General features: G+C 35.8%; 1 protein-coding gene across 1 annotated transcript in view; it reads left to right on the top strand.

The window, feature by feature from the left end:
* Positions 1–13012, top strand: part of AGMO (alkylglycerol monooxygenase) — a 392091-nt gene extending 379079 nt beyond the window's left edge. The window contains exon 13 of the mRNA XM_025290925.2: positions 12271–13012. Within this exon, the coding sequence (XP_025146710.2) occupies positions 12271–12345 (75 nt within the window). The 3' untranslated portion in view covers positions 12346–13012. The remainder of the gene's footprint in view (positions 1–12270) is intronic.
* The last annotated feature ends 2575 nt before the right edge of the window (positions 13013–15587 follow it).

Raw genomic sequence — 15587 nt, 5'->3', positions numbered from 1 at the left:
ATTGTTCATATAGATTCTTGATCTAATATTTCAAATATAGAAAACAATTAAAAAATAATAAGCCTGTATATGTGAACTATAGGCATGAGTGAGTTATTTAAACCTTTCAGTTTTCAACTGTCAAATCCAAGAAGTAGATTTATATTTATACTTTTTAAGCCAGAAAAAATTCATCTTAATTAAAATGTAAATCAACATCTTCTCTTGGTCTTTGGACCTAATAGTAAAATAAAGAGAACCCTATGTGATAATGCAACATCTGATTGTTTTTTGCTCAGGGTTGTGGGAAAAACTAAGAAATCAAGTGAATTGAGTGCACATTTTGACCTTGCTGTTTCATAAAGAAACATTGACCAACCCCGTAATGTGGAAATTTCACATCTTTCCAATTCTCTCTGTATAATTTGAACTGGTTCCCAGCAGCTCATGTTATCATGTTTCCTTTAATAATCCTTGCTTTCATAATTAAAGCCGTTATTAGTTTATCCTTATCATCAGCATTGCTGTTGTCATTATCACTATCTGGAGCAGAGAAGATGTAGGGTTTTTGTACAGGCGCACACCATTTTTATTATAGCTTAAAAGCTAGAAAATATGCTCTTTGAATGCTTGTAGTGTTTATGTAATCAGTTCCTACATTGCCAAGGCTTATTGAAAACAGCTGGGTGCCTGCTGCCTGCCTCACCCTTTGTTGGAACTGTTGCCAGAACAGGTAGTCAGAAATGGAAAGTAAGGAAAAATTCAGGCATCTGGGTGTCTCGCAGGAAAGCAGCTGTGGCTTCCTTAGGAAGCAGTCATTGTTTCCCATCAGCCAAGACTCTGTATCCCCTTGGGTCCAGTTTTGGCATGGCTGGACTAGGAGGATGCGGTTTATGACTTAGGACTTACGCGAGAAAGCATTTGGGCAGTCCCATCTCTGGCAGAACATTGAGAGAAACTCCCCCAAGCTGCAAGCCATATGTGAGCTGTTGGCCTTCTATTTAGCCTACTCTGGGAAGTTCCCATTTACTGGGGCTCTAATCGTTCCTTTGACACAAGCAAAAACAATACAAAAGGATCTTTGCAAAACATATCCTTCCAAGATATACTGTCCTGTTTTTAAAACCAGACATCACTATTATTTCTGTAAACATGGCATTTCCCACCAACCCTCCACCCCCCTACAAATGATCTCATTTCTTTAAGAGACTTGTTTGGTTTCCTAGATAGAAGACAAGTACAAAGAACTTTTTTTTTTTTTTAACAGTAGGGTCAAAGTCCTGGATGAGCAGTGTTGAATGATATTCTGCAGGCGTAAATATATTCTCTTCCAGATACAAATTTTTGTACATCAAGTTTTAAAAGTTATTTCTGTGTTGATTTATGTCAGAGACATGCCAGGAGCACTGCTATGTAGGATACACTGAGAATCAGTGTGCTATTGTGGTAGGGTTATATGGCAGGGAATTCTCATTTACCAGGAAAATGGCATTTTGATGGATTAGGACTGTATGATTTTCTTGATAATTTTTGTTGAAGCAAAGCTCTGATTTTGACCTGTAAGTGCTTTTCATTTTAGTAGTCAGAAAAGGCACTAGAAAGGTGTGGTACTTTGAATTTTAGATTAAATATCATGTTTTTTTAGCATTACAGAGAGTCCTGTTAGGACACTTAAGGACCATGATTAATCCAGCAACATTTTATTCAAGAATCTTCAGTTTCAAAACTTACTGGGTATGAGGCAAACAAGTTTATGCCAATGTGAGGGATATTTGGGAAAACTAAATAAAATTTTATTTCTAGTTATAACTAGACTTATTTGCAGAAATATAAAAGTAAAAATTATAGTAGTAAGTAATTTTTAAATTCATTGGATTATACTTTTTAAAAAAGTGAAGTCAGTGCACAGTTAAAGGAGTCAGGTTATTTTTAATGGTTTACCCATTGCTAATTTTAATACATAAAAATGTCTCAGCACAGAGTTAAACTAGGTAATGTTCATTGAGTTCCTTTATTTTTCCTACTCTTGTTTTATTCTCAACTTTATAGAAACCAAAACAGACTATCCTTAACATTTTTCATTGTCCTGATTTTTTCCCTTCTCACATTCATAAAGAAATTTTTTAAATGTGTAGCTCCATAATAAGTGTAAGAGGAAGGCTATGAGTGTAAAAAGACTGTATCCACAAAATATATCTTTCCTAAGATGTTTTCCCAAAAGAATGGTCATCATTCATCTGAGTAATCATTCTCACATGTGATATCTGTTCTGTTATTAATTTGACCTTATTATAACTCTGTCTTCATGTCTCCATATTGTTTACTGTAGTTCAAGAAAATTTTCTAAAATTCCATCATTATCATTAAGAAATTGGACAATTAGAAAAATATAAAGTGAGGCTTCTGTTTTGACAAGGCAAGCATTCTGATCATACTTTGAGTATAAGTCATGTCTTATCAACTTTGGTTGTCTAATTTTCCTCTATGTGTTACTTCTGGTAAGTTGGGTATTTCTTTGTACCTGTCCTTTTGAAAAACTTCAACAACAAAACTAATCTGGAAAAAACTGAGAAGAAGGAAGCCTGGATATTGAGAGTATACGTATTAAAATATTTAGAAAATTTAGGGAAAATATTTAGGAAATCAGTGTAAATTGAAGATCCATCATTGCATATAAGGAAAGATAAGAATGTACTAAATAATCAAAGAAAGTGAAAGTGTTAGTCACTCAGTCATGTCCCACTCTTTGTGACCCCATGGACAGGCAGCTGGCCAGGTTCCTCTGTCCATGGAATTCTCAAAGCCAGAATACTGGAGTGGGTAGCTATTCACTTCTCCAGGGGATCTTCCTGACCCAGGGATCAAACCTGGATCTCCTGCATTGTAGGCAGATTCTCTACCATCTGAGCCACCAGGGACTTAGAAGTCCATGTTACCAGATGGCTGGACTCATAGAGAATGGTTGGTAATACTGGAAATATTTAAAATAATATATCTATAAAGACACTTTATTCATAACTTTGAATTCAGAGAGGAAAGAGTCCACAGATGTTTTTGAGAAATGTAGCATCTATTTTCACTTTATGCTAATTGTGGTTTATTCAGCTTCCACCAGATGGTTTTGTATACACGGTAGCTAGTTCATGCCAACTGTCTTCCAGTATATTCTCTGAATTGTAGGTAGGTTTTGGATCCCACTTGATGAAAGTGAAAGAGGAGAGTGAAAAAGTTGGCTTAAAACTCAACATTCAGAAAACGAAGATCATGGCATCCGGTCCCATCACTTCATGGCAAATAGATGGGGAAACAGTGGAAACAGTGTCAGACTTTATTTTGGGGGCTCCAAATCACTGCAGATGGTGACTGCAGCCATGAAATTAAAAGACCCTTACTCCTTGGAAGTAAAGTTATGACCAACCTAGATAGCATATTCAAAAGCAGAGATATTACTTTGCCAACAAAGGTCCGTCTAGTCAAGGCTATGGTTTTTCCAGTAGTCATGTATGGATGTGAGAGTTGGACTGTGAAGAAAGCTGAACATCAAAGAATTGATGCTTTTGAACTGTGGTGCTGGAGAAGACTCTTGAGAGTCCCTTGGACTGCAAGGAGATCCAACCAGTCCATCCTAAAGGAGACCAGTCCTGGATGTTCATTGGAAGGACTGATGCTAAAGCTGAAACTCCAGTACTTTGGCCACCTCATGCGAAGAGTTGACTCATTGGAAAAGACCCTGATGCTGGGAGGGACTGGGGGCAGGAGGAGAAGGGGACGACAGAGGATGAGATGGCTGGATGGCATCACCGACTCAATGCACATGAGTTTGGGCGAACTCTGGGAGTTGGTGATGGACAGGGAGGCCTGGTGTGCAGCGATTCATGGAGTTGCAAAGAGTCGGACACGACTGAGTGACTAAACTGAACTGAACTGAAGTGATCTCTAATCTTTTTACTAATATTATGGCTTTCAAATGTCACTGTGATATCTCCAAGGTGGTCTGAGTAAACAATAGGATATTCTATAGGAGTACTGCTGAAAAGGAAAAACATGTTCTTGAGCAATTTAGATTTAAGAAGTGAATAAATTATTGTATGCAATAGGAGTTAGTTATCTCTGGGGAACTGAAGAAATGGTTGTAATAAAGCTTCTGCATTTGTTGTCTAAATTAACTTAGTACTTTTTTTGTCATGGATCTTTGCCCCGCACTGAGTAGAAAAATAATAAAATACCTGATTTTTCTGGTTTTGGAGTTCAGCTGAATTATTTTAAAACTTTGTTTATTTTGTGTTTTCTTTTTAAAAACATGATTGTAGTATGTTTATTGTATTCTGTTGTTTAAACATTAATTTCAGAAAATATTTAATGATTGAGGAAAACATATATTCTTTTCAAATAAGCCACTGTTAGTACATAGGCATTCACAAGAATTTTCTTTTCATATTGTTCTTCTTTAATTAGTAACATTAATATATACTTTTAAGCAAATGTAAAATTATACTATTTGATTTAGTGTCTAAATAGTAATGAATCTTTATAAGACTTTATATTAAACATAGCTGTGATTATCCTTTCCCTTACATAGGGTACAGAAATAAAAAAAGAGAACACAAGACTTCCAAGTAAAAGGTGCAGTGTCTAGAAATATTTCTCTTAAGCCTTTTGTTTGTCTACATATGACTCAGTATTTTGTTCATACATAGGATATACTGGAAGTAAAATCAATAGTTCTCAACTTCTTTTGAGTTGGAATTTGTCAAATTGTGTTCTTGCAAAATTCTAGGGGAAAAAAAATATTGTTATCTAATATATTTTAGGGCTTTGCAGGCAGCTCAGTAGTAAAGAATATGCCTGCTAAACAGGAGACCAGGTTTTGATCCCTGGGTCAGGAAGATCCCCTGGAGAAGGAAATGCTAACCTACTCCAGTATTCTTGCCTGGGAAATCCCATGGACAGAGGAGCCTGGCAGGCTACATCCATGGGGTGGCAAAGAGTCATATACAACTTAGTGACTAACCAACAACAACAATAGTCAAATGTTTTCATTTCAGAAGGACCTTCAATACATGTGGCTTCACTTTCTATTCTAGTTCTGTTTGTGTTTATTTATTCTCTTGCATTAATAGGAAATAGAGATTTTTTTTATCAATTCAGGTCTAATTTTAAATTCCTATCTATATAGTAGACAGTAGGCATCTTTAAAAAATATATATTGTTCAAAAGTATACTTAACAAAGAATTGGTTTTATTTTTCTTCAAATAATTCAATAATTATTTGAAAATAATTCAAATAAAACTTCTGTATATTTAATGTGTTTCCCTTAAAAAAAATGCTGCTGTTGTGGTTGTTACCCTTGTGTTAAATAGCCAGTTAACTTGTATCTTATGGACTTCACCAATATCAGACAAAGAATTTGTAAATAAAAATATACTCTTCACTCTATAGGTAGGGTGTGATTTGTTAGTGATACTAAATAGGCACATTCATTTCAGAAGAATTTTAGGAAAGCAACATGGAAGTCTAAATTTGGCTGAAAATGTACACAGTGAAGTACAGTCATACTTTGGAGATATTAAAGATTTGGTTCCAGAACACCATAGTAAAGGAATACTGCACTAAATGAGTTACACAATTTCTTTGGTTTCCTACTGCATATAAATTATGTTTACACTATAGTCTCTTAAGTGTATAGTTCAATCATGTCTTTAACAATTTTACATACCTTAATTAAAAATGCTTTATTGCTAAAAATACTAACCATAACCTAAACCTTTAGTGAGTTATAGGAGTACCATCAAAGACCACAGATCACTGCAACAAATACAACAATAATGAGTGTGAAATTTGTGAGAATTACCAAAATGTGATACAGAGATAGGAAGTGAACAATTGTTGTTGGAAAAAAAGAACACCTATAAACTTGCTCCATGCAGATTTGACACAGATTATCCCATATAGATTTCAGACCATACTACAAAGCTACAGTCATCAAAGCAGTATGGTACTCACACAAAAACAGACATATAGATTAATGGGTTAATCTAGACCCATTAATTATATATGGCCAAACATATATGACCCAAATAGACATATAGATTAATGGAACAAGATAGAAAGCCCAGAAATAAACCCAGGCACTTCTGATCAATTAATCTATGACAAAGGAAGCAAGAATATACAATGGAGAAAAGACTGTCTCTTCAAAAAGTGGTGCTAGGAAAACTGGGCAGCTACTTGTAAGATAACAAAATTAGAACATACCTTTACACCTATATAAAAATAAACTCAAAATGGATTAAAGACATACATGTAAGACTGGATACTATAAAACTCCTAGAGAAAACAGGCAGTACACTCTTTGACATAAATTGCAGGAGTATTTTTGGGAGGATCCATCCCCTAGAGTAATAGAAATAAAAACAAAAGTAAATAAATGGGACCTAATTAAACTTAAAGCTTTTGCACAACAAATTTAGTCTATAAACAAAATGAAGAGATGGCATATGGAGTGGAAGAAAATATTTACAAACAATGCTACTGATAAGGGATTAATTTCAAAAAATACACAAACAGCTCATATAGCTTAATACCAAAAAAAAAAAAATGGACAGAAGGCCTAAACAGACATTTTTCCAAAGAATGCAAAGTGATAGACAACAAGCACATGAAAAGATGCTCAACATATCTAATTATTAGAAAAATACAAATCAAAACAAAAATGAGGTATCACTTTACACCAGTGAGAATGGCTATCATTAAAATATCTACAAATAATAGATGTTGGAGAGGGTGTGGATAAAAAGGAACCCTTCTTCACTGTTGGGTTTCCCTGGTGGCTCAGACAGTAAAGAATCTGCCTGGGTTTGATTCCTGGATTGGGAAGATTTCCTGGAGAAGGGAATGGCAACCCACTGCAGTATTCTTGCCTAGAGAATTCCATGGGCAGAGGAGACTGGTAGGCTACAGTCCATGGGATTGGAAAGCATTGGAAATGACTGAGCAACTAACAATTTCCTTTTATACACAGTTGGTGAGAAGGTAAATCGGTGCAGCCACTATGAAGAACAGTATGGAGGTACCTTTATAAAACTAAAAATAGTATTACCATATGATCCTGCAGTCCCACTCTTCGCATATATCTAGAGAAAACCATCGGAGAAGGAAATGGCACCCCACTCCAGTACTCTTGCTTGGAAAATCCCATGGACGGAGGAGCCTGTTAGGCTGCAGTCCATGGGGTCGCTGAGGGTCGGACATGACTGAGCAACTTCACTTTCACTTTTCACTTTCATGCATTGGAGAAGGAAATGGCAACCCACTCCAGTGTTCTTGCCTGTAGAATCCCAGGGATGGGGGAGCCTGGTGGGCTGCTGTCTATGGGGTCGCACAGAGTCGGACACGGCTGAAGTGACTTAGCATAGCATAGCATAGAGAAAACCATAATTCAAAAAGATACATACATGCCAATTTTCAGGAGCACTGTTTACAGTAGCCAAGATACAGAAGCAACCTGAATTTCCATTGACAGCTTGATGGATAAGGAAGATGAGGTACATATATACAATAGAATATTGTTGTTGTTTAGTCGCCCAGTTGTGTCCAACTCTTTGTGACTCCATGGACTGCGGCAAGCCAGGCCTCCCTGGCCCTCACCATCTGCAAAAATTTGCTCAAGTTCATGTCCATTGCATCGGTGATGGCATCCAGCCATCCCATGCGCTGACACCTCTTCTCCTGCGTTCAGTCTTTCCCAGCATCAGGGACCTTTCCAGTGAGTCAGGTGTTCGTATCAGATGACCAAAGTACTGGAGCTTCAGCTTCATCATCAGTCCTTCCAATGAATATTCAGGGTTGATTTCCCTTAAGATTGACTAGTTTGATCTCCTTGCTGTCCAAGAGGCTTGGAAGTCTTCTCCAGTACCACAGTTTGAAGGCAATAGAATATTACTCTGCCATAAAAAAGTGAAATCATACTATTTGCTGCAACATAGATGAACCTAAAGATTACCTTATTAAAGGAAGTAAGACAAATATTATTATATGATATCACTTATATGTGGAATCTAAAAATAAAACACAAATGAACTTATTTATGAAACAGAAATAGACTCACAGACATAGAAAACAAATGTATGGTTACCAAAGAGGATAGAGGGGGAGGGATGAGAGATAAATTAGGAGTTTAAGATTAACATATACACACTACAGAATATAAAATAGATAACCAACAATGACCAACTATATAGCTCAGGGAACTATACTCAGTATCTTATAATAACCTATAATGGAAAAGAATCTGAAAAAGAAGATATATATATATATATATATATATATATGTATTACTGAATCACTTTGCTGTGTACCTGAAATTAGCACAACATTGTAAATTAACCATATTTCAATTTTTAAAAGTTTAAAAAGATTAGATGCCAAATTTGCTCCATTTTTAATAAGGTCTCTATCTAACAGGGAGGAGCACAATGACATGTCAGTTCCCACTGACATTTTATTATAGATTAATGGCTCAGATTAGGCACCTACCTGCCAGATGATGAACTTTGGGGAAAGGGGTGGAGAAAACGTGGAGAGCATCTGTACAGGCCAAAGTTCAAGCATCAGAGTCCAGGGCTCTGGGAAGTCAAGGAAATAGCCTGAAGACAAGGGCCACTAATGATGTGTTACATGGGGAGGGCTTGACACCAAGAGTGAACTTCCTCTGTTTCATATTTTGAATCCAGCTGTTAAAATCATGGGACTTGCCCAGACCTAGAGTAAAATAAGTGTTCATTGAGTTTGTTTATGTATCCGGAAACATCATATCTAGAGATTAAGGAAGAATATTGTAAAAAAAAAAAAAAATGCTATGGTTGCCATTTACTCTTACACTAGCCTAAGTAGTGGTTCTCCTGCCTTCATTGTACAAATTGTTGATTGAGAAATATTTTAATGAATATTTAAACTTGAATGACACATTTAACCTGATCAAATATGGAGAACTAAAAGGAACAGCCTAATACAAAAATTGAGAGAAAGGTTGGATGAGGGAAAATTTTAAATGAAATGACTGTAGTAATCAAGTGATCATACTGAGTCTATGTTAAGTAATTTTCCATGTTAAAATTATATATGAAATACATGTTTATATCTATTATATACATAAACACACTGAAAAATATAAAAGCAAATCAGTGTTTTCTTACTTAACTATTTTCTAGTAAAACAGGGTGTCTAGTTCAGTCATAAATATTTTGAGAAGGTCCTATTCATTGTGTTTACTTTCTATGATCCTGTGCCAATTTGCATTTCATTATATATAAAAAAAATCCACTTTATGCTTAAAATATTGATTGTGAAAAGGTCTTAGCAATCTAGTAGTTACTGGCAAAAAATATAGGTGATTACTAAAAGAGAAAATGAATTCATTATTGATGTACACATTCACTGAACTAATTTTCCAGGATGTGTAGTTTGATTTTCTGGAGGTCATTAAGTAAACAAAAAACATCATGCCAGTTCTGATATTTAATATTTCATGATTAATATTCTGATATTTAATATGTACTCCTTGGTAAAACACATAAATTATGAGTTCCCATTGCTCACCAACAAACTGTTTGCTAATTCTCCAAGTTTGCCATGAAAATAAAACATTATAATCTAGTAAAAAGCACCTAAGACAGTGCCCAGCCTAAGCAAGGGTCTCATTGCACATTCATCTTGAATGTGAATCTGATCTCTTTTCTTCATTAGCTTTTCTTCTCCATCTATTTGGAGGGGTAACACATAGGGGCCTGAAAAAAATAGGAAACCAAAAACAGAAAACAAAACCACAAACTGTGCAACATTGCATTTTTTGGTAAGAAGCTCAATTGTATCCAACTCTTTGTGACCCCTTGGACTGTAGCCTGCCAAGCTCCTCTGTCCATGGAATTCTCCAGACAAGAATACTGGAGTGGGTTGGCATTCTCTTCTCCAGGAGATCTTCCCAACCCAGGGATCGAACCCAGGTCTCCCTCATTACAAGCAGATTCTTTACCATCTGAGCCACCAGGAAAGCCCTAAAAGCACTTTGGTTAATTGGAAAAGACAAGATCCCTGTGTTTCAGTTAGGAACAGATCCTTAAGAAAGTAGGACTGGAATTATAGTTTCAAAAGTAGAAAGATACAGTTGAGAAGTAGTGAATTAACAGCAAAAGCATATACTAAATTATAATCTTTTTTATTCTCTTGTTAGATCAGAAGTTCTTAACATTTAAGAGACCCAAGATGAAAGTACAGATCATCTAGTAGGTAGAGAGTAGGGATGAGAAGAATTATGACAGACTCACAAAATTGTACATACAGTTTTACAGATTTCACTGAAATCATACTCCCTAGACTTCAACCAATGAAATAATCCATGTGACCCTAGGCATTAGATTCAAAACCAATAAAAACTTTTACTGCCAAATAAATTTCAGATCCAAGTGCCTTGCACAGCACAAGTTGCTCAATTAATATTAGGGACCTAAATTAAACTATTTACACTGATATCATAGATTTATCACCTCTGTTCCATTTGAAAACTGTCTTCTCAGCTATCCCTCTGTCAGCAGTAACCCATATTCATATATAAATGTAATTCACTGTGCAGTCTACTACCTTTCACAAATACTTCCTTTTCTTTGCTTGGTACCACCATAAGAAATCCCATGAGGTCATTTTACTTGGATCACAGTCAAAAGAAACAAAATCAAAACCAGCCTTTAAATAAACTGTATTTGATTTCTGAGGCAACTCCAGAATGTTAATGTTATTCTTAACTCCTGCCTCAATATAACTTTTTATTTTATTCTTGCTACTTTTTTTTATACTGTCGATGTTATAGGCTGGAAGTAATACATGGATTTGAATAAAACTATCACATTAGTTAATATGAAGGATAATGGTTCTGTAGAAAAAGAAGGTTCATATGAAACTGAACAACCCATAATCTAATTATCCATCTAATCTAAATATCCAGGTTTAAGAAGGTCTTGTTGTTATTTTCATATCCAGGCTTTAATAGCAAAATCACAGTAGTTCGAGGTATTTTCTGTGACTGCATGACTGGCTTCAGCCAACGGCTTTGGCTTCATTTTAGTCTGTCACCCCAAAACTGTTCCCATGCCTTCATCTTTTTACTTAAACATGTTTCTTTGTATACATTTTACTGGATCTCTCAGTAATAGTGATCTTTCAGGGAAGAGGCACATGGTCCTGTTTTAATCTTTTGAAGAAGATTGCACAATAAAAGAAAATATTGAGAAACTTTCACAGCTATCCACATGTCCTCAGCTGTTTGAGCATTTTTCATCATCACTCTAATAACACCTAAAATGGGGATCGTGAAAGTAATCATATAGCTTAATTTAATGCATAGATAAAGGGAAAGGTTGACTTTGGGAACCTCCTAGGTGTACGACTATGACTAGTGCCTAGATGTTAACTCAAGAAGAGTCAAAGAGGTGTGTGTTTGGGTCACTATGGCATTTAGATGACACACAGTGAGGAATTCTGCAACCTGTGAACTCTTACTGAGGATGGCTGAATTATTCTTGTTATGACTATAAGAACTCAACAATTTTATTTGGCTAAATTTTGATGATTTATTGGGACTATGTGGTGTCACTTGAAAGCAAAAGGAATAAACTCAGTGAACTCTTATGGCTGCCTATCATGATTCAGCAATTTCTTAAATTTTAAAGAGAATTTTGCAGTTACAGTTTTATATCTGGTAAGATCAAGAGACTAAGAAGTTAAGTCAGCAGTCTTTAAAATTTAATACATATTGGGTGAAGTTCATGATATGCTAGGTCACATTGCCTCAGAGAGGAATGATTCCTTAATAACATTTTTATTTCTCCTTTTCCAAAGGCTTCTTAAACTATATAAATAATGAGGTTATTTAGTACAATACAAACAACATGCAGTATGTTGCATGTTGCAAATGCCAGAAGACATCTTCCAAGTGCCAGAAGACAGTTCTGTTTCATTCACTAATTTATAGCCTTATCCCTAGAAATGACCCAGATCTGTGACAGTATTTTTTTTTTAAGCCGCAGAAACAAAGCTTTTTAATCCTACTCTTCATATAATGTGTTTTAAGCTGGATTGGCTAAATTCTATTACTGAACAACTGCTAGGTTAAATTTGAATAATTTAATTGCTTAAAATACGTTTATTCACTTTCCCCTAGAAAAGTATTTCTAACTCAGTTGAACTGAAGTGTTGAATCCATTTTAATTGTTCTTCCTCTCTGTGTTTTATTTCTTCAGATATTTTTTTCCATCTGCATTGCATTCTGGGGAGTAAGGAGTGTGAAGCAACTTGTTTCAGACCCTTGGAGATAACTTACGTTTGTATACAATTCTCTTGTTTTAATTATTTGTCCACAATTGTAATATGTTACTACTCTCTATGGAAATATAATTATCTTATATAATGATTGTGTGAACAGTTTTTCTAATGAAAGGTAGATAACATCTATATACTCTTGCTTCCTTTTCACATTTATCATTCTCTATTAAAATTAAAGTCAGCTGCAGTTACTTTATTCCTAGGGTGGAAAGAAAATGATGTCAAATAGAATGATATTATGTACACTGGTAACATCTAAGCCAATGAGTATGAGAAGAAGTAATAAAACTTCAAAACAGCTGAAAGAATGAAGATTTTATTTTCATTGGTTTGACAATTTTTCACTTGCTGTCTGCTAAAATTGTGCTTGGAAACATATTTGTTGTCATAAAAATGTATTACATGAGTTGTCTGCCTAAGGCTAGGTTTACCTTTGAAAGCCATATAACCTAAGGAGTAACGTTACACAAAATGACATCACTAAAATGAAAATGAACAGGATTTGTCAGAATTCATTTATTCAACAGATTATTTGTGATGCGTATGTCTAATATGTTTGGCCAATTCTGTCAAATTGAGGGGTGTGGAGTATTTCTGCATTATTTTTAGTTGTCTCACAATCATGTTAATAATACTCTTTAAATAAAATTACCCCAGGTATTCTGTGTACATTTTTCATGGGAATTGTAAAAATCTGCTATGTGTTTCTTTAGGATGGAGCTGACAGGAAATGGTTCACCAACTTTCCCTCTTCTAGTATTTCTTAGGTTTGTTGTTGTTGTTGTTTAATCTTTTTTTATATTGAAGGATAATTTCTTTACAAAGTTGTATTGGTTTTGCTGTGAAGGTGAAGTCGCTCAGTCATGTCTGACTCTTTGAGACCCCATGGACTGTAGCTTACCAGGCTTCTCCGTCCATGGGATTCTCTAGGCAAGAGTACTGGAGTTGGGTTACCATTTCCTTCTCCAGGGGATCTTCCCGACCCAGGGATCGAACCTGGGTCTCCTGCATTGGAGTCAGATGCTTTAACCTCTGAGCCACCAGGGAAGCCCTGTACAGCAATGCAAAACAACTGTTAAGTATGTGTGTACCGGCTCTCTCTCTTGAAACTCACTCCCACATTCCTCATCCCACCCCTTTAGGTCCTTACAGATTGCCAGGCTGGGCCCCCTGTGTTATACAGCAGCCTCCCACCAGCTATCCGTTTTACACATGATAGTGTATATATAGGGCTTCCCTGGTGGCTCAGAGGTTAAAACGTCTGCCTGCAATGCAGGAGACCTAGTTTCAATCCCTGGGTTGGGAAGATCCCCTGGAGAAGGAAATAGCAACCCTCTCCAGTATTCTTGCCTGGAGAATCCCATGGACGGAGGAGCCTGGTGGGCTATAGTCCACGGGGTCGCAAAGGGTCGGACACCACTGAGCAACTTCACTCACTTCACTAGTGTATATATGTCGATGCTGCTCTTTCTATTCGTCCCACCCTCTCCTTCTCCTACTGTGTCCACAAGTCCATTCTCTACATCTGACTCTCTATTCCTGCCCTGCAAACATGTTCATCAGTGCTGTTTTTCTGATTCCATATATATGCATCAATATATGATGTTTGTTTTTCTCTTTAAAACTTATTTCACTCTGTATAACAGGCTCTAGGTTCATCCAACTCAGCTCAACTGACTCACATTCATTCCTTTTTATGGCTGAGTAATATTCCATTGTATAAATATACCACAACTTTCTTATCCATTCATCTGTCAGTGGACATATACTTTGCTTCCATGTCCTGACTATTGTGAATAGTACTTCTATGAATATTGGGGTACATGTGTCCTTTTGAATTATGGTTTTTTCAGGGTTCATGCACAGTAGTGGAATTGCTGGGTCATATGGTAATTTTATTCCTAGTTTTTAAAGGAATTTCATACCACTCTCCATAGTGGCTGTAACACTTTAAATTCCCACTGACAATGTAAGAGAGTTCCCTTTTCTCTGCATCCTCTCCAGCATTTATTTTTATAGATTTTTTGATGATGATCATTTTGACTGATGTGAGGTGATACCTCATTATAGTCTTGGCTTGCATTTCTCTGACAATAAGCAGTGTTGAGAATCTTTTCTTGTGTTCTTTGGCCATCTGTATGTCTTCTCTGGGCTTCCCTGGTGACTCAGTGGTAAAGAATCTGCCTGCCAATGCAGGAGATGCAAGTTCAATCCCTTGGTCAGGAAGATCCCCTGGAGAAGAAAATGGCAACCTACTCCAGTATTCTTGCCTGGGAAATCCCATGTGCGGAGTAGCCTGGCAGCTACAGTCCATGAGGTCAGAAAAGAGTTGGACATGACTTAGAGACCAAATAACAACAATGTCTTCTTTGGAGAAATGTCTATTCAGGTCTTCTGCCCATTTATTTCTTAAAGTCACAGTTTAAGTTACCAAACCTATAAGCACTAAAACAGTTAATACTGTCCTTCACTGAGCTTTGCCTCTGCTCATTGCTGGTTTAAAGATACTGATCAGTTGGCTGACTTATTTTTAATATATGGTTTTTAAGTTTTGAATAGAGAAAAGTTGTGGAAGTAGTAAAAAGAATTGAACTGCAAGGTGTCTGTGCATATTCATGAAGCACATTTATTTTAAAACTGGACAAACAGAAGAAGGTTAAATTTTGCATGATGGAAAAATTAACAAATTATATCTCAAGCATTAGAAGTAGGGATTTGGCTTTGCTTCATTCATCGTTTTTTTACTTCTTAATTTAACACAGAGTTAGAGCAAATACTTGAACCCATAACAAATATTAGGCTCTATCCTTTTCCCTTACCAACAGTTCTTACTGAAATTTGTGTATTTAGAATCCAATTAAATCAAGGAGCCATCTGCTGGCTTGAAACTGCTAATTTCATAGCACAAAAACTCTGAATACCCATATTCTACATCCTAAATACCCTTCAGTCTATAGGTTACAGCCTTCAAGAACAGCAAAGAAAAGAGAGCTTTCACAAATCATTAAGTAGGTTTTTAATGTGGTAGGACAGTTTACTGATTTCCCCATGAATTATGTATAAATATGTATATATACCTGAATATACATGAATTTATAGGAGTGGCCTAGGATATATATATAAAGAGTAGTTAATGGAAATAAAGAATTCAAAATTGATAAAAGTTATTTTTATGGTGAAGTTTAGTTTTCTTTGAGTGAACTCAAATTTATCCATTTTCTTTTCTTAGTTATTC

This window comes from Bubalus bubalis, chromosome 8, assembly GCF_019923935.1.
Source record: "Bubalus bubalis isolate 160015118507 breed Murrah chromosome 8, NDDB_SH_1, whole genome shotgun sequence".
Classification (NCBI taxonomy): Eukaryota; Metazoa; Chordata; class Mammalia; order Artiodactyla; family Bovidae; genus Bubalus; species Bubalus bubalis.
Note: the sequence above shows the minus strand (reverse complement) of the source record. Positions and strands in the feature narration are given on the sequence as shown.